This window comes from Cupressus sempervirens, chromosome 10, assembly GCF_028749045.1.
Source record: "Cupressus sempervirens isolate cs-2001-9-10 chromosome 10, ASM2874904v1, whole genome shotgun sequence".
In the NCBI taxonomy this organism is placed as follows: Eukaryota; Viridiplantae; Streptophyta; class Pinopsida; order Cupressales; family Cupressaceae; genus Cupressus; species Cupressus sempervirens.
The window spans coordinates 237,727,849-237,753,414 of NC_143127.1; the positions used below are offsets into that span (position 1 = coordinate 237,727,849).

At 37.6% G+C, this 25,566-nt stretch overlaps 1 protein-coding gene across 2 annotated transcripts; it reads right to left on the minus strand.

Moving 5' to 3' along the window:
• Positions 1 to 16,717: 16,717 nt before the first annotated feature.
• On the minus strand, positions 16,718 to 19,495 carry LOC149533516 (pentatricopeptide repeat-containing protein At2g13600-like). 2 transcript variants are annotated; one of them, XM_089806835.1, is made up of 2 exons: positions 18,690 to 19,495; positions 16,718 to 18,590 (listed from the first exon to the last, which is right to left on the minus strand). In XM_089806835.1, the coding sequence occupies exons 1-2, from the start codon at positions 19,102 to 19,104 to the stop codon at positions 17,290 to 17,292; spliced, it is 1,716 nt and encodes a 571-aa protein (XP_089662961.1). In that variant the 5' UTR covers positions 19,105 to 19,495; the 3' UTR covers positions 16,718 to 17,289. The 2 variants fall into 2 exon arrangements, with proteins under 2 accessions (XP_089662961.1, XP_089662960.1); XM_089806834.1 differs by having other exon boundaries at positions 16,718 to 19,493.
• Between the last annotated feature and the right edge of the window lie 6,071 nt (positions 19,496 to 25,566).

A 25,566-nucleotide genomic window follows, 5' to 3' on the forward strand; every position in this document is an offset into this window, starting at 1 on the left:
AGATTATTCGACATCAGTCACAGGATGTGACGAGATCAGTTTCACCTTGTAGAAGTGTTTTGGCTATCAGTTCGCTATTTAGGAAATATTTAAATATATTTAAATATTCTCCTAAGTTAGCATTTTAATAATTTAAATAAGGCTAAGTTATAGCCATTTTGGAGTAATAAGGGGTTTTTTGGCCTCGTCTATGTGAATATCCCTTGGTGTAATAGCTCGTTGGAAAGGTCTTGAATTTTTCTAAATATCTCTCTTTTGACTCAGAGCATTTTGATGAAGGAATTTCTTTCTATTGGGAAAAGGGTCATTTTCTGGATACTTGACCACTTTAAAAATGAGAAATATATTATTTAATAACCCAACACCACATGGAGACACTTTTAGGGTTTGAACTAAGTTTGGTGGGTTATAAGGAGGTAAAGACAAATTTTGAAGGCATTATTGACATATTACATTTTGGATTTGGGATTTTGGGCTCTAATTGAGCTTTCAACATTTGGGACGCCAAACCCACTTGCTTTTCCTGTTTGGGACATAGCCCCCAAAAAAGTGGTTTGGATTGTTAGCAGTCAAAAGCATTTTGGAGATTAGAAATTGTTTCTTCAAGGGAACGCAATATTGAGTCAAATTTTTAGCTGGGCTTTGGACATTTTATCCATGTGTGGGCACTTTGCAGTTGTACGGTCATGCTTGGCTGCCATATTCTTTCCCATGTGCAGCACTTGAAGAGCTGGAATCTGTCTGTAACTTCTTTTTGTGCTCATATTTCTCATTCACATCTTCAGGTTGGCTTTTTCCTTGGTTGTATTCATCTGGACATGATTATAAATCTTCATCTAGTTATTTATTAGGCATATATTCAAGAAAATCTTCTTGAAGTGACTTTGTTTTAAATATATTTGGAATACATTTTCAAAACTGGTTCATGTTATTGTACTTCTATTATTACTTATTGATAATCATCAAAAATGCAAAACAATCAAACCCTTTTGCAACTTATGTCTAACTCTGCAAAAAAAAATTAATAAACAAGGAAAACAAATTTAAAAATATAAATTACAGCAGATCAGCAGAAGAGATCCATCAAGGATCTTTTAGTGGTATCAAAGCTTACATCCTGCCAGCCTATAGGGTTTGTGAGAAATTGTCACAACAAATTTCAGAAAAAGGCTTGATAATTCATTTCAACATCTAGGTACTGGCTAAAATGTTTTCATAATTCATTTTGGCATCTGGGTACTGGATAAAAAGTTTTGATAATTCATTTCAGCGTTTGGGTACTGGCTAAAAGGTTTTTATAATTCATTTTGGCATCTAGATATTGGATAAAAAGTTTTGATAATTCATTTTGACATTTGGGTGCTAGCTAGAAAGTTTTGATAATTCATTTTGGCATCTGGGTATTGTATTAAAAGTTTTGATAATTCATATTAGCATCTAGGTAGTCACTAGTTGGTGGATTGAATACAAATCTATGCATCCAAGAGCTGAGATACACAAATTTTATATGCTCAGGAGAGCTCAACTTGAGCAAGGGTTTGGAATAGACTAGGAACCTACCATGGCTAGAAATAAAAATGGGTGCTCTAAGGTTTCGTTTTCGTTAACAAGCACAAGTAAGATGCCTCTTGCCAAGACATTCAATGTTGCAGTTATGAGTAGCTACCATCAATATTGTCCTCTTACTAAGGAGATACGCAACCTCCTTTCCTTTACAAAATTTATGGGTGTACCTGAAGCAGATGATAACTAGGTATCTACAAGCTCCTTTCAGCAGCAAAAAGAGAAAGAAATATTAAATGATGTTGATGATAGTATTCAACTTAAGAATGGGATGACAAGTTAGTATGCAGGCAGTCTGATTTTGAATCTCATAGAAGCCAAGTTGAAGACTTCTTTGAGCCACTTCTATCTAAGCATGTGAAGAATCAAGATGGGGTGTTGTTTGATGATTGGAATGGAAACATGGAGGAGGCTCCCACAACTCTGATTTGGAGCAGCGATAGCTTACACCCTCCTTGTAATGTGGTAATTCTTTCACTAGGGAATAGTCATGAAGGCTCGTATGCAAGTGGTAGCAATGAGGCTTTCTATGATAATACATTTAAAGGGGTCAAAAATATAACTAGAACACATCATAATAATTCTAAAGTTCATAACAGCAGTGACACAACTTCGTTACCTCAAGATGTGGCATCCTTTGGTCAAGAAGAGAACAATGATTTGTATTCTATATTTGAGGGTACACATGGTGCAAGCATGGGACGTGATGATGGGAATGTTACAAGTCATCATAAGCCTGATTTTTTGTACTTTGGGCTAGATGATATAAAACATTGTCAAAGGTTGGATATATATTGGTTAGATAGAGCTATGCAAGCGAAGATACTTGCTACCCAAGCAAGACAATGTCTCCAAAGAGTCAAAGAATGCCATAATTAGATAGATGATGCAAGGAAACAAAGGGAATCATCCATTAGATCTTTATTTCTTCCAACAGAAGAAGAGGCCAGCATTGATTTGGATGGAACAACAAGTAATACACAGGGTCTAGATTATTTTGGTGAGTTTGCACAAGAGAGTAATCCAAACATAGGTATTTTAGAGGCATTGGATGATGAGACTTCATGTCATGACGAGTCTAATTTCTTAGACCATACCCTAGAAATTAGAGTAGTGTGTACTCATAGTGACACTGAATCCCAAGATTGTGATTCAATTGTATGTGCAGACACATGGGGAGCTTATGAGAGTGAGCATAGTGTGGTGACAGCAGTTTCATCATTGACAGAGGAGGTGGTCTCAGAGTTACAAAGTTGTAGTACTATAAATTAGGATACATGCATTAGTGAATGCATACTGGATACTCCTTACAACAATGTACATGACTTTGACACAGTATTCTACCATAGCGCAAATTTAGAGGTAGTACACATGCCTGAGAACTATCATTTTCAAACTCCTCATCACTTGATTAGACAACTCAGGGTTGATAACAGGAGGGTAGACATAGTGGTTGAGGACTTTGATGCCACTTGACAGATGTTATCTACACTCAGTTGGAGTGCTCTTATGACTAATGAGCAGGATGGTGGAGGATTTTCCATGGCAGATATCCATGGTCTTCATAAGGCTATGGGGATATTGGAGTAGGACTTATACTATTTGTGTTGTGATAGTGTGCTCCCATCTTCAGAGGATAGAGTTATTGATTGTAGACACCTAACTCAGCAGTTTGGGAGGATTGGTTGGTGGGACCAACAAACAATCCAACATTATGTCAAGCAGTTTTCGACATGGGCTATCACATCTATATTACAGAGACTTCATCCGAGATCATGGTTACAAGATGATGTGGGTATTAGCAGACCTGATGCTTTGGACGATTATTATTTTCATGGTGGTATCATAGTGGTTGCAGAGAGATATGACATGATAGAGGTTTCTAGTTATCCCTATTTATACCTGACAGATGGGTGTTGGTTCAGATGTTGCTAGAATCTAGATGTTGTTTTGTTTGATGCCTTGTCTCACAGGGATTCTAGTATGTTACCACCTTGGTTGTGGGAACACTCTCATCCAGTGTGGGATCATGGTATTATCCTATGCAATGCATTTGATTGGGCGATCCTTGATGTGCTACTTCGTTTCACACACCGAGGAGTGTATATCAGAGTGGTGCAACAAGATTTTGTTCATTGCTTGTGGACAAGCAATCTCTAGGAAGGGAGGATTGTCATGTCCCCTTTCTAGAGTGGACATCAGAGACGATAGAGTTGGCCTATCATTAGAGTCTTGTAGGATGGCAGTAGTGTTTAAGGACTCAGTTAGGGTACATAGTGTTCGGATCTGGAGTTTCACATAGTAGGAGAGCAGTTGAGAGACATTTCTTAATTGTAGGAGGAGTTTCCTATATTTTACGAGGTGGAGATGGGTTACATTCTTGAGTCTCTACAAGATCATTCTATGGTTTCAATTTTAGGAGATTCAGAGACATTCCTATTTTTTAGGGGTATCCCTATTTTTGAGGGATAAGACTATCAATTATTTCATATTATCCGACATCAGTCACAGGATGTGACAAGATCAGTTTCACCTTGTAGAGGTGTTTTGGCTATTAGTTCGCTATTTGGGAAATATTTTAATATATTTTAATATATTTAAATATTCTCCTAAGTTAGCATTTTAATCATTTAAATAAGGCTAAGTTATAGCCATTTTGGAGTAATAAGGAGTTTTTTGGCCTCATCTGTGTGAATATCCCTTTGTGTAATAGCTCGTTGGAAAAGTCTTGAACTTTTCTAATCTTTCTTTTGACTCAGAGCATTTTGGTGAACAAATTTCTTTCTATTGGGAAAAAGGTCATTTTTTGGATACTTGACCACTTTAAAAATGAGAAATATATTATTTAATAACCCAACGCCACGTGGAGACACTCTTAGGGTTCAAGCTAAGTTTGGTGGGTTATAAGGAGGTAAAGACAAAGTTTGAAGGCATTATTGACATATTACATTTTGGATTTGAGAATTTGGGCTCTGATTGAGCTTTCAGCATTTGGGAGGCCAAACCCACTTGCTTTGCCTATTTGGGACGTAGCCCCCAAAACAGTGGTTTGGATTCTTAGCAGTCAGAAGGATGTTGGAGATTGTGCATTATTTCTTCAAGGGAACGCAGTATTGAGTCGAAGTTTTAGGTGGGCTTTGGACATTTTATCCACATGTGGGCACTTTATAGTTGTACGACCACGCCTGGCAGCCATATTCTTTCCCACGTGCAGCACTTGAAGAGCTGGAATATGGCCGTAACTTCTTTCTGGGCTCATATTTCTCATTCACGTCTTTAGGTTGGCTTTGTCTTTGGTTGTATTCATCTGGTTACTTACTAGGCATATATTCAAGAAAATCTGCTTAAAGCAACTTTGTTTTAAATATATTTGGAATACATTTTCAAAACTGGTTCATGTTATTGTACTTCTGTTATTACTTATTGAAAATCATCAAAAATGCAAAACAATCAAACCCTTCTGCAACTTTTGTCTAGCTTTATAAGAAAATTTTATTAAACAGGGAAAGCAAATTTAAAAATATAAATTATAACAGATCAACAGAAGAGATCCATCAAGGATCTTTCATGTTCACCCTTCAGGCATTCATACTCTTAAACCTTCTTTCTTTGCTTACCAATAATAATCACTTATGTTTGGCCACTGAATGAAACATACCCTGAAATCTTTGTATTTCTTAAGTTTTCGCACATGACAACCTTTGCTTCTCACCAAGCATCTCTATAAATAGAGAATTTAGATCTTTTCTGCTTAACCACAATCATCCATTTTAGGTTAGGTAGGATACAATGAATATACCCACTTTTCCATTTGGTTCCTCTAGAAAATTCTTCTACAATCTTCCTCAAAATGGTTTACCTTAAATTATGTGCCACCAGCTCATCATAGTTATCTTCCACACGCTTCACACAATTCAAAAAAAACAAAATAGTTGGCTCAGATTCGTCAAATATTTGATTTAACACTATTTTCTGTCACTTGACAACTATACTATTTTATCACTCGACCAACACTAGTTCACTCAGCAAGCACTAAAGTGTATTGATGCTTGGCACCAACTAAACTTTACTCGGCATATACTAGAAATCACTCGTCCTGCACTATTTTTCATCTTTGCTTGGCACCTCTTGTTTTTCACTCAGCTTCCATTGATTTATGCTCAGCTTGCACTGACTACTCAACAAGGCTTGGCAAACACTTTTCATACTTGATCTTCTTCTAGTCTTAACTTGAGTAATCTTTCATTTCAAACTTTAAGTAGATAAGCAATACACTATAGTATCAATATCTTACTATATACGCTCAAAAATGGTTCGCGTCTACTATTTTATCAAAATGAAGCTCCATTTGACATATAGCACACTTTTTGAAAGAAAAAGTTTTCACCTCATTCCAATTGGTCCTCATCTCATCTCTTTGGTCTTCTTTCATTCATATCTTCATTCACCACCATGATCATGTGTTCCAATACACCAAATCATCTTCATCTTGCATTCCTACATTCCTACATCATCCTACACTGTTTATTTCCTGGGCTTTACACCTAGTCCAACCTCAGTTTGACCTTTGTTTGACCAATATTGACCAAATGTGACCATGTTTGACTTATTTCACTCATGTTCTGACCTCTTTCCACCATTTTGGACACTCACACAAAGTTTCAGGTCATTTTGAGTCCAGTTGGGTTGTTTTTGGCCCCCAGAGCCTTCTAGGGTGCAATTTGCACTTTCAAAGCACACTTGGGCTTCGCAATGCACCCAGGGTGCACTTGGTACTGTCATAGCACATTTGGGCTTACCAAGTGCGCACTAGGCACACTTAGGTGCATTTTGGGTGCACTTGGGGCAATTAGATGCCCAGAACTGCTCCTGAAGCCCCTATGTTGCACTCCAAAGGCCATAACTTTTGTGTTTCAACTCCAATTTTTGAACTGTCAGTTGCATTAGATTCGTATCTTTGTTGTGAACAAATTGAGCTATCATTTTCATTATTTGGTCACTACCTTGAGTGGTAACCCTTGAAATTACTCTTGAGCCCCTGAATCGACATCACTTTTCATACTAATTAATCTCATTTTCTCATTCCACTAACTCTGATCTTTTGGCCAACCTCATTGTATCTCAATAGTGTCTATCATTATTCATATCCTCTTTCACATCAATTTCACATCATTTTGGAACCATTTTGACATCATCAGAAATCATTTCAAATCAACTTAGAATCATATCATATCAACTCGAAACCATTTCAAATCAACTCGGAATCACCCGGAATTAGTCCTAATCAACCCAGAATGTGTCAAACATCCCAAATTTATCATCATTTGTTTGATTCTAGGCATTTTTGTGACTTTCATTGCCTCGGAAACCTATCAATCCTATCAATCTGACTTTAGTACTATCATGGCTCTCGGTGCTAGGTCAAAATTGTCATTCTTGTCACCCCATCTTTGACATTGTTGAGTCTCTCAGTGTCAGATCATGACATCATCAAACCACTTTAATAATATTGACTGCATCTGTCAATATTATTATGGTCAACCCTATCAATCAATCTCAATCTTGTAGCATTTACAATATCAGTTAAATGTTACGTATCTTTAATTCATGTCATGTATCCTTGGCATGTTATCAATTTCAATCAATCGAGCAATTTGACCATGGCTTTGGTCTATCCATCATCATTCTAGTCAATTTCCATTATCATCACACTTCATCAAAGGATTTTGTTGTATTTATTTAATCAAATTGGCCAATCATCTACTAACTCTTCCTATAGGATTAAACAACCCATAATTTAATCCTATGTCATTTCACTAATTTTTCTTCTTAACTAACCTTCTCAATTAATTGATATTTTATTAATTAATTGGTTCATCATTCACAAACCATGGAAATTCACAATTTCCTAAGTCATATTTTCCACCATTAATTATATTTTTACTAATTTCTATTTGTGTAGAATAATGGATTTTTAATTCAAATATTCCGCATAATATTGACATCATCGTGACACATGGGTGTGACACCTCATGGATTCTCCTTTGACACTTGGCTAAGATATGTCATAATCCAATATTCTTATTCCCTTACGCACATCCATATTTGGCTTCCATTGTCATAGATTCTTGGCTTTAAGTGGGTTTGAGGTGTCATATGATGCATCCTAGATTCTCTTCCATCTTTAGCCATGTTTGACTTCCAAGCATCATAGAATCCTAAACTTGGCATCCTGAGTCATATGTGTCATGGATTCTCAAAGGAATCTCTTGCCAAGTCACATATCCAAGGGTGACAATTCCAATGCTCTCATCTTCCGTGTTGATTATAAAATGAGCATTCTTTCTCTCATTTCCGGTCCTTAGTTTTTTGGTTTTTCACTCTTACTCTCACATTTAGATCACATCTTCAAGTATTCGCATAGCATCATCACTATCATAGGCTTTTGCTTCATAATTGTGTGCATTATAGGCAATTTGGAGCTACATCACATGGAGAAGAAAGAAGGACATGGGAGCTACAAATGAAAGAGGGAGTTTTAGATTTGTTTTCTTCTTTTGATTCATTTGGCTTTCATGGTAGACTAGAGGGTGTTAATATATGATTATTGAGTTTGTGATTTTCTCATAATATGTTAGACATTAGGTCATTTTTCTGGTCCTACACTTACTTGGTCTCAGTGCTTCTTTTACATACTAAATTACTCAACCTTTCTCTACCTAGATGCTATTCTTATCTCCTCTTTTCAAATCCTCTTCATCAATCAAATAAATACTAGCTTTCAGAACAAAAAGAAAATATCTCACTAGCAAGTAGCAAGTTTGATGTCATTGACAAAATAATGATTGTTCCATTACAAGTTCTTAAGACTCTTCAAAATAGTCTTATATCAACAATCTCCCTCTTTGGCATTGATGACAAACCAATACCAACAACAATACCAAAAAGAAAATAAATCTTTGAAATTTCTCCCTCTATAAGTGCAGTATATGTCCTTCCTCTATGTAGGGTAATTTGAGCTATTTCAAGTTTCTTTACTGCTCCCTCCTTCTTACATCTCCCTCTATAGAGCATCTCTTCCTTTTTTTGTTATTTGGGTATCTATCTATCTCTACCATATTCTTATATCTCCTTTAGTACATTCTCCCTCTTACTAGGTATTCTTGCAGGTATCTATCTCTCTCAGATTCTCTATTCTTATATCTCCCTCAATACTTTCTCCCTCTTACTAGGTATTCTTATATCTCCCTCTTTGACAACAATGCCAAAGACTTGTCATCTTTGTATGCAGATATAATCAATTCCAAATTCTCCCTATGTCACCTTTCATGTGACTTTAAATCTTCTAATTCAACTCCTTCACTACTTTAGGTAGCTCCTAAAGTAATATCCATTGCATCAAGTTTTAAGATACAACATTCAGCTCAATTAATGCAGGCCACTACTTATGCTTCTTAAGTAGGTTCAGATAGGGGTATCACCCCTAGTTTGCCTCTTAGATACACATAAGCATCCTTAGATAAATCTTTTGTGAATATATCATCTATTTGTTCTTTTGTATTCACATATTTCATCTTTACTTCTTTGTCTTGAACTAACTCTCTCAAGTAATGATAGTTGATTGCAATGTGCTTAATCTTTGAGTGCATCGCATGGTTCTTTGATATATTTATAGCACTTTTACTATCATAATAAAGTACCACAAGGTCAGTGATTTCCTCCTTCATACCTTTGAGTAGTTGTTTGATTCATACCACATTTGTATAATTTACTGCAATGGTGACATATTTAGCTTCAACAGTAGATTGAGATATGCAATTTTATTTCTTGTCGGTCTAGGTGACCAATCTCTTTCCTAAGAAAAATGCTCCACTGCTTGTTTTCTCTTTTTGTCATCAATGTTTTTAGCCCAATTAACATTAGTGTAGGCTCTCAACTCAATTTTTTCATTTTTCTTATAGTATAGACCATAGTCTTTTGTTTCTTTAGAATATCTCATAATTCTCTTAACAGTCATCAAATGATTCTCCTTAGGATTTGCAGATAATCTTGCAACAATCCCAGTAGACAATACAATATCAAGTCTACTATGTACTATTGGAAATATGAGGTGGGCAAGGTTATTGAGAGGAGGGGTGGGGGTGAATCAGGAACCAATAAAACTTCAACGTATTTTACCAATTAATCCTTCATAAAGCGTTTTGATCTAATTGCATGCATAAAAGAATGAAAGCAGTAAAACATTCATAACACTTTGACATAAGATATGGTGACCAGGAAACCTTTCAAATAGAAAGTAAAACTGGGGTGGGGATGATACCCACAAGCTTTAGTACTACAGTATAAAGTTGGTCGATTAAGGCTTACAATTGATCACTTCTAATGATTTTTCCTGTTATGAGCAATTAGGACTGTTAAGTCCACCTTGTGAAAGGATTTACAAAACATACAATGAAGTATGCACTCAGTAAAGAGATTTGTCAAAGACTGTTAAGTCTACCCTGTTAAAGGATTTAGCTGATACACCTGTTAGGATGAACCAGTGGCTGATCTTTGATCTGCAACTCTGATTTGTTGGTTGAGATTCCTTTCAAATGTAATCACCTTGTTGTGATAGACAAATCTTTGTTGTCCCTTATATTTCTTGTAGTCTTCTTACTTCACACTTCTGCTCTTTATATTTGCTTCATACTTTATTCTTCTATATTGGATGTGATACAACACATTACATACATACCAATCCAAAACACAATTCATCAAAGTTGGCTACAACATAGATTTCCATCAAGATCACAAAGTCAACTCAACTGCTGGCACTCGAGTTCTAAAGACAAACTCGGTGAGGTTCTGATACTCAGTAACCACTGTCAACACTCAACATCATGCTATCGATAGACGTAGAAGCTCAGTTCATACTAGTCACTTCCAAGTAGCTTGAACTCGGTCAACACTTGTAACTCGATGAACATTGCGAGACTCGACATATAAATTGAATCACTTGGTTGACGCTGCATGGCTCAGTCAATAGTAACACTGCAAGCTAGGTATAAATTTAATCACTTGGTTGACACTCATTGGCTTGATTAACACTAGCTTCACATCACTGATATTTGAAACTTGCTAGACATTGGAGAACACGGTTGACACTATGCAACTCAGTTAGTAATGTGAAGCTTGGTTTGCACTATTATTGATGAACTTAGTAGACACTTCTCAACATGAACTGAATGTAGATTTTGAAACTTGGTAGCAACCATAGAACTCGATAGTGACTGGATTACTCGGTTAACACTGCAAACTACCAAATAAGCTCCATAGAAGTTAACCAATTGACTAAGTGTGAGTCACTAATAAACAAACTTGACCTTAATGTCAACAATCTCCCCCTTTGACATTAGTTACCAAAACACTTATCAATCCAAAACTGAATACTCAAAATTTTCAAGTCAAAACATTCTTTTTATCTCCATCATGTGTCTTCAACTCTTTAACATAATTTGTTTTTGATATTTTTCAAATTTTCTTTTGTAAAAGATGTTTTATGATTATCTGTACATGTATTTGTATAATATTTTACTACTCCCCCATACATATATCACATATATAGACATATTATACTTCTTCTCAATATATATACATACTTCTCCCCCTTTTTAAAATAAATGCCAAAGATGTATACTACATGTTGATGCCAAAATGTGACAAGTCGAAATATACCTTTAAAATCAATGTCATTGTCTTGTCCCAATTTTCCTGTAACACCTTACTTGGATGAAATGCAATCTGTACTTCTACTGATAACTCCATCATGTGATCAGCTATGAAGAAGTTATTGTCATGGATGAGTGTCTTGGCATGTGCAATGCGTTTCTTCAATGCATCCATGTTTGGGAGAATCATGCCTTTGATGTATATAATTGTGGCCCTTATCCTGGCTTCCTCCCTTAACAAATCTGCTTGCAAATTTTTCAGATATTTGATCTTTGAGTAGTGAGCAGAACAATAGTTTGGGTCAAGTAACAATTGGTGTGCACTTGCGTTCAAGTCTTTATCTATTTTAGATAATTTATCTTTGATTCCCTGAGTGAAGATAGATGTATCACACAACTTACTAAATAGTGAAGATACATTATTTGCAGAGGTTTCCAATGAATTGACAATATTAGGTAGATCTATTTGATTTATTGCAATTTTGTACGCCATTTTTTCCAATACTCTGTTCTCAAATTTCCTCTCTGCTCTTTGTAGAAACTTTTCTTGTCCATTCAGATCTTCATTGAATTTTTGGACAACTTCTGCTAATTGAACCAAAATAGGTTGTGAACTATCAACCTCAATACTTAGTGCATCTACAAATATGTTCTTTACATCTTCAAGCACTTGATTTTCTCTGCTCTTCTCTTCTCTAAGCTTATATTGCTTAGCTCTCTTTTGCAATAACTCACCTATGATGTTCATTTGATCAAGATTCAAAGTAGAGATATCATAATTTAGGATAACTATATCCTCATCTACATGAATAAGAAACAGAAGTTCACTTTGCTGCAGTGTAGATCTCTTTGTGCCATTTTCTTCCAGTCTCCAAATCTCTTTTGGCGCACCATGTTTCCTCACCACCCCCCCCCCCCTTGGACCTTCACTCCCTTGCCTCCCACACCTCTACCCTCTATGATATTCCTAGCCAACCCCATCTCCATCTCATTCTCCCCCCCACCCGTTGTCACCTCTTCTCCTTTTCCCACATTTCTGAAGCAGTTAGAGTTATGAACAATAGAAAAACTCAAGATGAGGAAGGATTCCAAGCTGAATTCAAGTTGGGTATATCTATCCTGGGTCCCTTTCTTACAGTGCTCTTTAATCGAGTGGTTTGTGTTAGCTTTCCCGACTCTTGGTCACGACATATTATCTATCTGATCCATAAATTTGGGCAAGCTTCCGACCTCGGGAACTATAGGACCATCATGGTTGGGCATACCTTCGCCAAACTCTATGGGACTGTGCTGAATGGTATTTTGTCCAAAGAGCTCGATCAGCAACATTGTCGAGCTAGAGGTCAGGCTGGGTTCATACAAATTTTTAAACCACTGATCACATTTTGACCTTACTGGCCATCATTGAGGAGGCTCACCACCGCTTGGCGAAAGTTTACTATTGTTTTGTTGACTTTCGCAAAGCCTTCGACTTTGTTCCTCAAGCAGCTCTCTTTCAACATCTTAAGGACATTGAGATCTCAAAGATTCTCCTTACAACTATTATGAGGTTATACGAGTGTGTTGTGGGCAGATTTAGGACTCCACAGGGCTTCTCTGACCCTATCTAGAGCACTATCATGGTGAAACAGGGCTTCCCTCTCTCCCCCACTCTCTTCGGCATCTACGTTGACGAGCTTGAGGCATTTCTCCATGATTACTCCCTCGCTGGCGATGGTTGTTACTTGCATCAGGTGTTGATCTCTATTCTCCTATTTTGATTCTCCTAGCATCTTCCCCCGATGATCTTTAGCAGCTCCTAATGGCTTGGCCAATTTCTGCGACTCATGTGAGCTTGTTGTAAATCTGTGCAAGACTTGGGTTATTGTCTTCAATTGTTTGAGGACATCACACCTCCATTTTTACTTCTAGGGTACTGAGATTGAGATTGCATCTTCATATACTTACTTAGGGGTTAAGTTTTCAGGACCTCGGTTCAGCTTGAGACCAACCATGCAACCCAGAGTCAACAAGGGGCTCAACTCCCTCGCTATTCTTGAGCAACAGTGTTTTCGACACACTTCCAGGACACCACGACTAAGATGTTCCTTCTTGACTCCTTGGTCAAGCCAACTGTCTTCTATGGCTCTACTATTTGGGGCCCCTCCCTCTTGGAGTCTGAGTGGGCCTCTGTTGAGAGAGTCCAAAGTCTTTTCCTTCGACGCATTATCAGGTGTCATCGGTCCACACCGCACAACATCGTTCTAGCAAAGTTTGGTGCTCACCCTTTCAGATTGGGGACCATCTTTGATTTAGTTTGGTTTCTTCACTAGCTACAGAGCTTTGTTGATTCCTCTAATGGTCGTCACAGACATTCCTACTTGGCTTAATGTTCCTATATGGAGGTTGCAGATTTAGAATCTAGACACAGGTCTCGTTGCTAGTACACCCAGGTCTCTGCCCTCTTAGGTTCGATTGGTACTAGTTTGGATAGTCTTCCCCCCTTTTAGTTTTCTCTAGATGCTCCAACCCATCTTCTTCCACCTTAGCAGGAATTGAATGGGCATGTTAAACTTGACATCTACAGATAGTATGTTATCACGACCTAGAGGAATCCCCCTAGTTGGCTTCGCCCGCGTCGTTGGACTCACGCTCTTCACATCTCCTTGGCATCTTTTAGAGTGAAATCTCACCAACTGTGTATTTAGACTGATTAGTAGATCGACAAGGAGGACAGGATCTATCAACTTTGTCACGTTGGGGAGGTTGAGACCGAGTCTCACTTTATCTTTTGTTGTCCCATTTACTATGAGATCTGAGGGAGATTCTACTATTTGTTCAGAGAGTGTCAGTCTCTTCCCTCATTCTTCAGATATATTGACCAGCACTATCTTGCACTCTACCTTCAAAAGACCATGCAGCTTCACGAGCACACTATATTATCTCCCTATACTATCTCGGGACACCCTAGATCTGTGAGATCCCGCAAAGATCACACTTGGCAGCGACCTTCCAAAGTACCTAATTGCTCTAATGCCCACCTTTCCATTATGGACTACTTCTCGCCTGTGAGGAGTTCTTAGTTGTTGTTATTCCCTTTTCTTGGTTCTTTTGTTGTTTTGCTTTCACATTCTTTATGCGGACACCGTTTGGTGCTCCCTTTGTTGGCATTTTCCCTTTGTGTTGTTTCCAATCCCTTAGACCCTCGTTGGTCTCCTATAGGACATTAATAAATTTATCTTATCTTATCTTATCTCCAATGCTCAACATTCCCTTCTTTCTCAACTTCTTGTTTTTATTAATTAGCTCTACAAAATATTATTCCTTCCACCACTCCTTAAACTTCTTCTGTTTGTTTTTTCTGGATTTCAAGCTTTTATTCTCTTATATTCTCATTGACTTTATAAGAGTGAGTTCACCACTAGGCCTCTGGAGTCTTAGTTCCATCTGTATTTTTCTCTTCCTTGTTCTCATCATCCCACTTTGCCTGTTAGGCTTAATTTGGCTTCTAATCCACTCCACATAACCTTTAGCACTTAGCTTAGAACTACCATCTTGCCTCCACCTCCAATATTTTCCCTAAGGTTGTTACTTCTTTAGATCTTTGTCATCCAAAGCATAGTTTATAAGAGGCACTCTAAAATGCTTGCTCTTGTCAATGCTACCCATATCGTCAGTCCTTGCCCTTGCATCTGAGAGGCAATCTTGGGCCATAATCTCCTTTCCCTTCATGCTCAATCCAATATCTTCATCCAAAACTTCATCACTTCCAACACAAAGCTCCACCCGTAGTGGCTCACGAACCTTCCTGATGAAGGATGGCAAAGAATCTGATGCTACAGGGCCCACTCGCACCACACCACCCCCTCTCCCTCATCCACTCCCTGAACCCTTTCGATAGTAACACCCTCACTCTCTCTTCCGCCGATGATGTGGATTCTTCGCTCTCATAGCAAGGAGAGTGAGGAACCCATAGAAATGGGACACCATTGCTCTCCAGCCCCTCTGCCAACACCATAAGTTGCTCCTTGGACAGAAAATACTTGCTACCGAATGACAAACCAGTGTAGAAGATCTCCTAGTTGCCCTGCCAAGTTATCCATTGTCTGTTATAGCTTTCAAATGATTTGAAGTGAGCTAAATCTTGCCCGGGTGCAATTTGTGGAGAAGATTTGATCGTTTCTTCAAATCCATGGAGGCGTGTAAGTTTATGCTTGTAAGGCAGTGTCGTTCAGTAGCGAGTGCTTTCTGTCCAAGGAGTAGGTTATGGAGCTGGCAAAGGGGTTGGAGAGCAACGATGTCCCATTTCTATGGGTTCTTCACTCTCCTTGCTGCGAGAACAAAGAATCCACGTCATCAATGAAAGAGAGAGTGAGGGTGTTACAGCCGAAAGGGATCAGGGAGCGGACGAGGGAGGGGGATGGTGTGGTGCGAGTGGGCCCCATGGCAACATATTCTTTGCCATCCTTCGTTAGGAGGGTTCGAAAGCACTACGGGTGGAGCTCTGTGTTGGAAGTGATGAAGTTCGGGATGAAGATATTGGATTGGGCACGAAGGGAAAGGAGATTATGGCTGAAGATCGCCTCTCAGATGTAGGGACTGACCATATGTGTAGCTTCTTTCTGCTTGGCACTAGACAATAACTAGCGGTCATGACACTAAAGATGCAGAAATAAATGGCTAGGATACAAAATTTGGTGGCTACAATGGTGCCCAAGTGTTACGAAAAATCATGAATTACTTAATTTGGTTGAGTCTACAAGAGAAGCTACTCAAACGGTTTCTTGATGCGTACCCTCCACAAATGACAGGAAAGCTCCTTCATGTTGATCTTGCCCACCAACTTTTCATCAATGAAAGATTTTGCATCCGCACATCTAAAGGGAAATTTTCAGAGGTGGCAAATTTCGATCACTATGCGGCCGTCAGAGGTGCAATTGAATCACGAGAGATGATTAATTAAAAACCAAAACTACAGAAACAAAATGAAAGCTACTAAAATCGTAGTTTTCCACATAAGACAGGTATTTGAGTCGGTTGTACGAGAGCAACCTCACAAGTAAAGTCTATCGACTAATAATACTAGACTTTGTGATTGTGTTGATAAGGGTTACACTGACGATCTCAACAAGTTTGTCTACTCCCCTTGCAAAACGCAATGGTAATTTTTTCCTCTACCTCTATATTGGTAATTTGGTTCTATGATTCGTTTCCAAGTCTATAACTGATTTTATGTAGGTATTCTTCTCTATAATTGATCATTTTGTTCTTTTGTAAGAAATTAAGCTTAGAAAAATAAATTATTTTTGACTATTTAACACTTTGAACTTAAGAATCAAGCTTTGATGTGTAATATTGCTCTCCAACAATAAACTGATATGCAGATACCAGACTACAGGTATCTTAGTCATAGTGACTGTTCCAGATGAGAAATTTTATATTCAGAATTTCCATAACACGTCACATGTTTGCTGGAGTCAATTGGCTCCCAAGCGTATCATTTAATCTATACATTGTTGTTTTTCATAACCTTCCCTGAAAACCCAACAAAAGAAGATAAGTAACTCCGAGTCCCCACTGATATTTCTTAATGTTCATAAGTAACTCCGAGTCTCCACTGATATTTCTTAATGTTCACAAGTATACCAACAAAATTTATAAGATTTAGCAACTGAAATATCTGAACTGCTACTATTGAGTAGAACCAAGCTGAGAAAAAGCTGTGCAAACATATGCCCATCATGATTCTAGAATCTGATCCTTCTGTAACCATTAGTAGCATGGGTGTTACTTTAGTTAGTAGTGAAAGCCTTGATGTCCCGTTTAAATTTTTGATGGACTCATACCATGTCACGACATTAAAGAATTTAATGTATTTGTATGTATACAATAACGAAATTCAACAAAAATCACCCACTTTGTTCATTTATCCATGTAAGTATAAACTTTTATTATCGACACGCAGAAAGTAAAGGGTGGAATTGCGTTTACCATTCCATTACTTATAAACTTCAAGATTGAAACTTGCGCCATCTACTCAAATTTGATCACTGCCTCCAAGGAATGCATGCACATGTTTATTTACTTCAACCCAACTGCATCCAGGTTTCTTTTTCATATCTCTTCCTCTCATCTTTTTCCGTACTTTCTCAATGTCACTCCACCTACCAGTAGCAGCATAAATGTTTGAGAGGAGCACGTATGGAGCAGTGTTTTCAGGTTCCAACTCAAAAATGTGCTCTGCCGCATATTCTCCGAGCTCCACATTCGTATGCATTCTACAGGCACCGAGCAAACAAATCCAGATGACGGCGGCAGGTTTAAATGGCATTTTGGTAATGATGTCCTTTGCTTCATCCAGACGCCCAGCTCGGCCAAGAAGATCAACCATGCATACATAGTGCTCTGTTCTAGGAACAGTGTTATACTGTTTTCTCATGCAATTGAAATGTTGATAGCCCTGATCTACCATACCAGCATGGCTGCATGCAGACAGAACACAAACTAATGTGATATGATCTGGGATCATACCAGAATATTTCATCTCTTCGAAGAGTTGAAGGACTTCCTTTGCATCACCATTCATTGCATATCCTCCAATCATTGCATTCCATGAAACAATTGGCCTAGGATGCATTCTGTTAAATAATTCGCGCGCTTTCTCGATATTCCCACACCGCGCATACATATCTACAAGGGCAGTCGTCACATAGACATGAGACTGAAATCCACCTCTAATTATCTTTTCATGGATCTCCTTACCCTGTTCCAAAGCTCCAAACTTAGCACATGCAGGAAGAACACTGGCAAAAGTTTTTGAGTTCGGCATCATGCCTGCCAATTCCATTTCTCTAAAAACCATTAGGGTTTCCTCAATATGCCCATTCTGTCCAAACCCTGCAATCATCGCATTCCACGAAACCAAATTTGGCCTAGGCATTTCCCGAAAGAGTTTAAGGGCTTCATCGACAAATCCATTTTGCGCAAATCCAGCAAGCATGGCATTCCATGAAACTACATCTCTTTGAGGCATTTCCTGAAAGAGTTTCAAGGCTTCATCAACAAGTCCTCTCTGTGCAAATCCCGTTATCATCGCATTCCATGAGACGACATTTGATTGAGGCATTTTGTTAAACAGTTTCATGGCCTCATCAACAAACCCATTCTGCGCAAAGCCCACAATCATAGCATTCCAGGACACGATGTCTCGATGAGGCATTCGCTCAAAGAGATCTAAAGCCTCGTGAACAAGTCCACTGTGCGTGTATCCTGCTACTAACGTCGTCCACGTAATAACATCCCTCTCGGGTATTTCGTTAAACAGTTTCTGTGCTTTCTCTACATTTCCACATTTCGCATACATATCAATAAGGGCATTGGCTAAAGAAACATGAGACTGAAATCCCTTTGTTAAAATTAATCGGTGGAGTTCCATACCCTGTTCATTAAATGCCAATTTGGCACAAGCCGAAACAACACTTGAAAAAACTAACTGATCGGCTTCAACGTCTTGCATTTCGCGGAACAGAATGAGTGCCTCTTCAGCAGGGCCGTGCTTTGCATAAGCTGCAATAATCAGAGTCCAAGAGCACACATCTCGTTCAGACATTCTGTCAAACACCTTGCGGGCGTCTGCCAAGTTTACGCACTTGACGTACATTTTTAACAGGGTGTTTTCCACAAGCTTGTCTATTGCGATACCCTTTTGACGACTCTGAACATGGATTCTTTTCGCCTGCAATGTTTCCTTCCTGTGAATGCAAACCTGCAGGAGAGAAGCATTTGTAATGTCTTGCATATCTAAAATACTCAGAACCTCTTTCAGGCGACCCTGTTGACAGAAACCCCTCATCTTCAAACTGGTTTCTGTTTTGAATGAGGTGAGAAAATTAAAACCATTTTTAGGTACAAATTGTCCATGCCTGCATGAATGAGACTACTAGCATACCAAAATTTGTCTGTTCTCTTCATGAACGCTGATAAAATTCAAATGAAGTCGTTTTCTTAATGAGAATTTGAATACCGAATCCTCAAACGGGAAAGTATGAATAAAAGTCGATCGTGGAGATAATTCCCTCACATACAATGACGTGTGAAAACTAGTTTTTATTCAATTCTCGGTTGTTGTTCAATGAATCTGCATTACTTCATCTTACACGTTAAGAATTGAGTGTGTTCTTCTGGATAACACAACACTCCAAAGTTACTCAAACCAGACTTTATCTAATGCTGGTCAGTCGACACGAGGCTTGGAATTTGACGGTCGCTCCTCTCTTCAAAAGAAATTTTATCTACATCGAAAAACCAAGCCAAATTGGGGAACTCTTCATAATCTGACTAAACATAACTCGGTCAAAACTCTAAAAGTACCACTTGGAAACCTCAATTTCATCCAGCTCTAAAAGTATCACTTGGAAACCTCAATTCATTATGAAAGACAACCAAAATAATTTAATGAATTTCATTCAAATTGAAGTTCACATGTCCAATCTCGGTTTAAACTATAAGATGTCCAATCTCAGTTTAAACTATAAGTCTCCTCTTATTGGTTGTATTAAAATTCTCCACAACAATTAAAACTAACTCTTGAATTAAAAGAGGTGCAATGGTTGTGCCAACAGTAATATATATTCTATGTTTTGTCATAAAGGAGAAATAAGGAAAGTGAATGCTACATCATAGTAGGGCAGCTTGAACATGTTCATTTTGAAGTGAGCATGTCAAGAATACACGTAACTTTGAGGAATGAAACCACCAAATTACAAGTCTCATAGATGGATTCTTAGCATTAAATTTAAAAGTAGCTTATGATTAAATACCGAGTAAGTACAATGTTAATTTGGTCTTTAGAACAACTCAACCTTGTTGAGTACCTTTTTCCAGTTACTTGCAGTTTGAGTATTCATTGTCTACAAGTTTTGAATTTGTGCATTTCCTCCAATCATCACCTTCCATAAGACATAATCTATTTAGGGCATGATGCCAGGTGGTGCATATGCCTTATAGTGTATGATACATCCTCAAAACTTGTCACGCAATAGAAGAAAAAACATTTTAGTCACTAAGAAATATCTAGAGAAATTATTAGTTGTGTGACGTGTGGTAGACATAGGGAAGAGTTTTGTGCCTTAATCCATTATAAAGAGAGTTGTTGCAACCATGCTTCCTCTTTTTTCCTCATAATTGTGTATAGGTTATTTTGTATTTTAGAGTATCTCTTGAAGGTGAACATCGGTTGGATGTGAAGTTTGCTCAACAATTTCATTTTGGATATGGAGGTGAATGTCAAACCTTGCCTCTCTATTCAGCCAATGTCAAGCTTTATTTAGTGGCAATCCCTGGGATTTGTGTATGGTTATTGCCCATGCCATTGTGAGCAGTATTTCCTTCAACTTCTAAGGGATATAGGAACTATTGGTACAAAAGTTGGGTCATTTTGGTTCCATGATGACCCTTTGTGATTTTCAATCCTCGCTACAATATACATTGGAACAGTAGGTGGTCTAGAAGCTTGTTGTAAACAATGTCAATCACTTCATCAAGGGCTCCATTTATAAGCCCTGCTTCTGTCCATATGTTCATTTTGAGCATGATGCACTGCCCTTTGCAAAAAAGTGCCTGTTTTTTAAGTTGTTCATCTTCAACTGCATTGTCTATTGAGCTACCGGTATTGGCCTTGTACTAATCACAATTGGACAATTTAATAGTTTCAACATTTTTCTATTATGTCACTTCATCAAATCATTGTTAACAAATAGGTTCATTGAGTTATTAAATTCCTCCTTCTCATTTGATTTGACATGTTTGTCTATGTGAGTCATCAAGAGTTGCCATTCTTTTTGGTGTGGCTATGCATTTCATATATTCTATAAATTACAAAATTGTGTTTGTGTTGTATTTTCACCATGTTGTCAAAAAATTGTTTGTAGGGTGATAACTATTGTGAATTGATCCCACAATGTCATAGCACACGATTGAGATGTGTGGATAGGCTTGTCCATATCAAGTGTTAACCATGTGAGGTCGCCTACCAAGATCATGGAGACACCACCATAACAGGTGTTGATTTTGCAAAAACACTTGATGTAGTCTACTGCCTATTTTTAGTAGCAAATTTTGTCCTATGAAGCTCATTTCATAAAAAAGAATGCTTGTCTATGTAGTAGTTGCATTTCTTTAATAGGAATCGTAAGCACTAAATGTATAGTTGTTGCATGTATGTTGAATATAGTGATCCCTGTGGGAGCTAGTGCAAGAAGATGACTTTTTTGATGTAGTATCTTACTGTCGAGCACATTTCTTATGCACTCAATTAAGTACAATTTTCCTGTTCCATATGTTCCTTGAATGATAATGTAAAATGGCCTTGTAGAAGAGCCTTTGTTATGGTCTGTCATTTTTCTTAGTGATGACTCTTGCTTTTCTGCTAGTGTATAGCATGGAATTTTAGAGTTTGACATCATGGTCTTATCTTGGTCACATGTCTTTTGTATATTGATGAATTGTGTTGTAATTTCATGTAAGTGTTGAGGTATCGTATTTTGTTCCCATTTGTGGTTAGTACCAAATTTATGCTTCACAAGCATGTCTAGTTCACATAGATTGATAATATTTGAGGGACTTCTTGATGTGTGTTTAATGACCCACCAAACAGTAGAACAAAATACCAAAATATCTTATCCTCTCTAGAATAAAGTCTCATGTATGCTAAGATTGCTAGAAGATCATACGATGACTTCAAGGTTCCTTTAATGCCAAGTCTTGACTATGGATAAGATCAGTGGTTGATGTGATTTTCTGATGATCACAAGAGGCCTTAGGTGTTTATTCAGATTCATTTTAAGCCATACTAGATGTGGGAGCTATCTTAAGGTTTTGCAATGAAGTACTTTTTGGAGTTTTCACAAAATATACAAGAATTAAATAGGATAGGGTTCAGGAATTCTATTCTAATCCTAAGGGTAGTGATGACAATAAATGGTACTCTAGTGGATAAATTCCTCAATTTACTAAGCTTTGCTTCACCAAGTTATACTACAAATATGTGTGAACTGGTGCAATCTTCAAGGGTTATGCCAAAGATTTGCATACCACCACATGCACCATCATAAAGAACAATGTATATGAATTATAGAAGTTAAACATATGCATGAAATGGGTTCAAGCTAATTTTCACAATGAATTAGAATCACTACAATCTTCAAAAGTATGAACCAAAGGAGTTCATCATTGAGGGAATTTAAGAGAACAAGCAATCATTTAGACACATCAAGTATTCACCAAGCTTCAATGAAAACTTTATTATCTTAGTAGCTCATAGCAACAATCTCATAAAAATCCTCCTTACAAATGAGAAATGAGGCCTTTATATAGGTCCTCGATTACAATAGGCAGCTCAGATGATTGCAATAATCAATGGCCAAGATCATGCCACATCATCCCTAATTAGGGTTAGCTAAAAGAAAAAGAATCTACATTAATGCAACAAGGAATCCACTACTACAGTGGGTAATAAATTCCCACTATGCATGCTAGTTTAGGAAGGGAGCAAGGTGCAATAAATGACCACTAAAAACACCTAATATGCATTAAAGTATTCATCCTTGATTCCCCCACTTGAAGGCATGAAATCGATCCAACACTATTTCCAACTCCTATGTACTAATGCTTGGTGCAAATTCTTGCTTGAATTCTAGAATTGTAATTGCTCTTTTTGCTTTTCCCAAGATTTCCTCCCAATCTGGTAGCAAGTCTTGAGTAGTGTGCATTGTATTTGAGAAGATGGAGAAGTTCTCAAAATCATCTCTTTCATAGACATTTAGTCGAAAGAGTTCCTCTAACTTGACTTTCAAATTATCAGTTGTCATTTCTTCTTCCACCAATCTCTATGATAACAAGAATGAAACTGTATTGGATATCCCCTTTTTGATGTTGTCAAGAATCCTCTTCCATCGAGTGGATTCTTTGGTGAAGCTCTCAAACATTTCCTTAGCTATGATCACTATAGTGTGCCATTGAAGAAAATCATAGACATCACCCTTGCTGATAACTTGACTATTGATTAATGTTTGTTTTTGGGTCTCCATCATATTTTGAATGTCAGAAATCACTCATCTTGGTAAATATGTTCATCTTCCCATGATTCCTCAATGCACTGGATCCTAGAGAGTGCAGCTAATGCCTTACTAAGCACTTGTACTAATTCTTCTGCATGTTTGAAGGTTTCCTCCTAAATTCCTTCAAGCTAGACCTTTGCACCTTGAGCAGTCCACTTGATCCTGTCAATGACATCTACCACTTTATTGGAAACACCCATAGAAGGGACGAATGATGGACCTTCCTCTCTTAATGGATGAGGCAAGCCATTGATGTACTAACATAAGGCCCTAATTTATGTTTTCTTTTTGTTGTACCCTTCTTTCACCTTCTTCAATCTATCCTTCAAAGCCTATGTAGAGTCATAAAATTCTTCTAATATTTTCTTCTAGGAGGAACAACCAATATTTATTTATGTATAATAGTATTCATCTAGAGCAATTTGATTTTTTCTCTTGTCAACTGTAGGAGTTGCAATCTGCAAGATTCTAGACCAAGATTATCTTCTAACAACTTTAGTATATCTTCTTGCTTTCCCTTGCTCTTCTGATCGGTTTGCTTGGTCCAAAATTTCTTGTAACTCAATTGCCAGATCAACCTCATTTTTTTGACTCATCTAAATTCATTGCCTCAACCATTCTAGAATGGGTATACTTTGGTCACTTGGAATCACTAATTGCTCTTTCCTTTGGATTGCTCAAATGTCAATCTCCTATTCACCTCCTGGACTATCCACTGTTACTTTAGGAACTACGAATTCAACATTTAGAAGATGTATTGCTACTACAGGAGCCTCTTCCTCTAATGGACCATCTCCAACCTTCATCATTTCTTGCTCTAAGATTGTAGCAACACTTTCCTCTATAGTGATATCTTGATCTCTCCCTCTTTCTTGCATGGATTTTTCATAGGCATTTATACTTAGTCTATCATGTATTGGCCTATCCAAATTTTCTTCTCACTCAAATCTCTTTATGCTTGTCTCTACTCTTGCCTTTCAAATGTTTCTATCTCTTGAGCACTAGGAGTGTGACTTAGAGAAGAGGGAGAATTTTCATGTTTCTACTTCTTATTTTGAGGCTCTTGGATGGCTTCCTTAATCCTAGGATACTTTTCTCGAGATACCTCTTTCCCTTTCTTGGTTCCTACATCCTCTGATGGAGTTCCTCTTTATTCAATAGTCCCTTTAGATATTTGTCCCAATCTTTCATCCCTAAGTGGTCGATGACCAAACAACCTATATGTAAATCCATTGGTTAGTGCAAAAAAAATTTTTAACTTACGCTCAATCCACCACTTTGTAAAATCCAAGATTGGCTTTGAAAGAGCTTCCAGATCTATAACCTCTTTCCTTTTCCAATCATATGGATGAGCTATCATTTCTAGATTGAATCCTTTTCACATCACATTTGAATCCTCCTCCATTTGATTAGGAACCCTAAATATGTTGCATGTTCTAATTATGTTTAATGGTAATCTTGAATGCATCTTCTTTCTAATCTCATGCTCCTCTACAACATTTTCCCAAAAGTCTTCAAGGTGAACTTTGTGTTGGTACTTTGATCTTGCTATTGATGTGATATTGTTGTAGGGATCAAAATTAGTCCTTTTTAGATAAACCGGAAGACAGAAGAAGTGGAGCTCATCTGATGGTCTCTCTACAACGTTTAGACATCGACGTACCTTAGTATTTCCTTCTCCTATGGAAATTGGGAACTAAAATCCCAACTTCTTCCCTTTTTCAATCTTGTCATAGGTTGTGAGTTGTCGAGTAAGCTCTAACAAGATCATCTTATCTGTTGGGTACCTAGGAAATTTGTATGGATCCATGTGTTGGTTCCCAAAACCACATATTGGAAATCCAAGAGCTTGCCACTTCTCTAATAGGATCTCTAAATTAGTTCTGGCCAATGAATGAGAATCACCTTGATTCCCCTACACTCAAGCTTCGCTACACTTAGGTGGGTAGACCCTCTCCTTGAACCTGATGACTTGGTTCAAAGAATTTCTAAAGTGAATTTAAACTTTGGAGTTCTTCGGCTAGAAAAGTCATTGAACTCAATTTAAAATGAAGCTAGATTTTGAGTGTTTGAATTGAATAAGGTTTTAATAATGGATCTGATGATTGTAGAAGGAATATATAGATTTTTTAACTTCAACAATAGAAAGACCAATGTCTCTGCTCATCCGGGCAATAGAGTCAACTTTAGTGAATTTT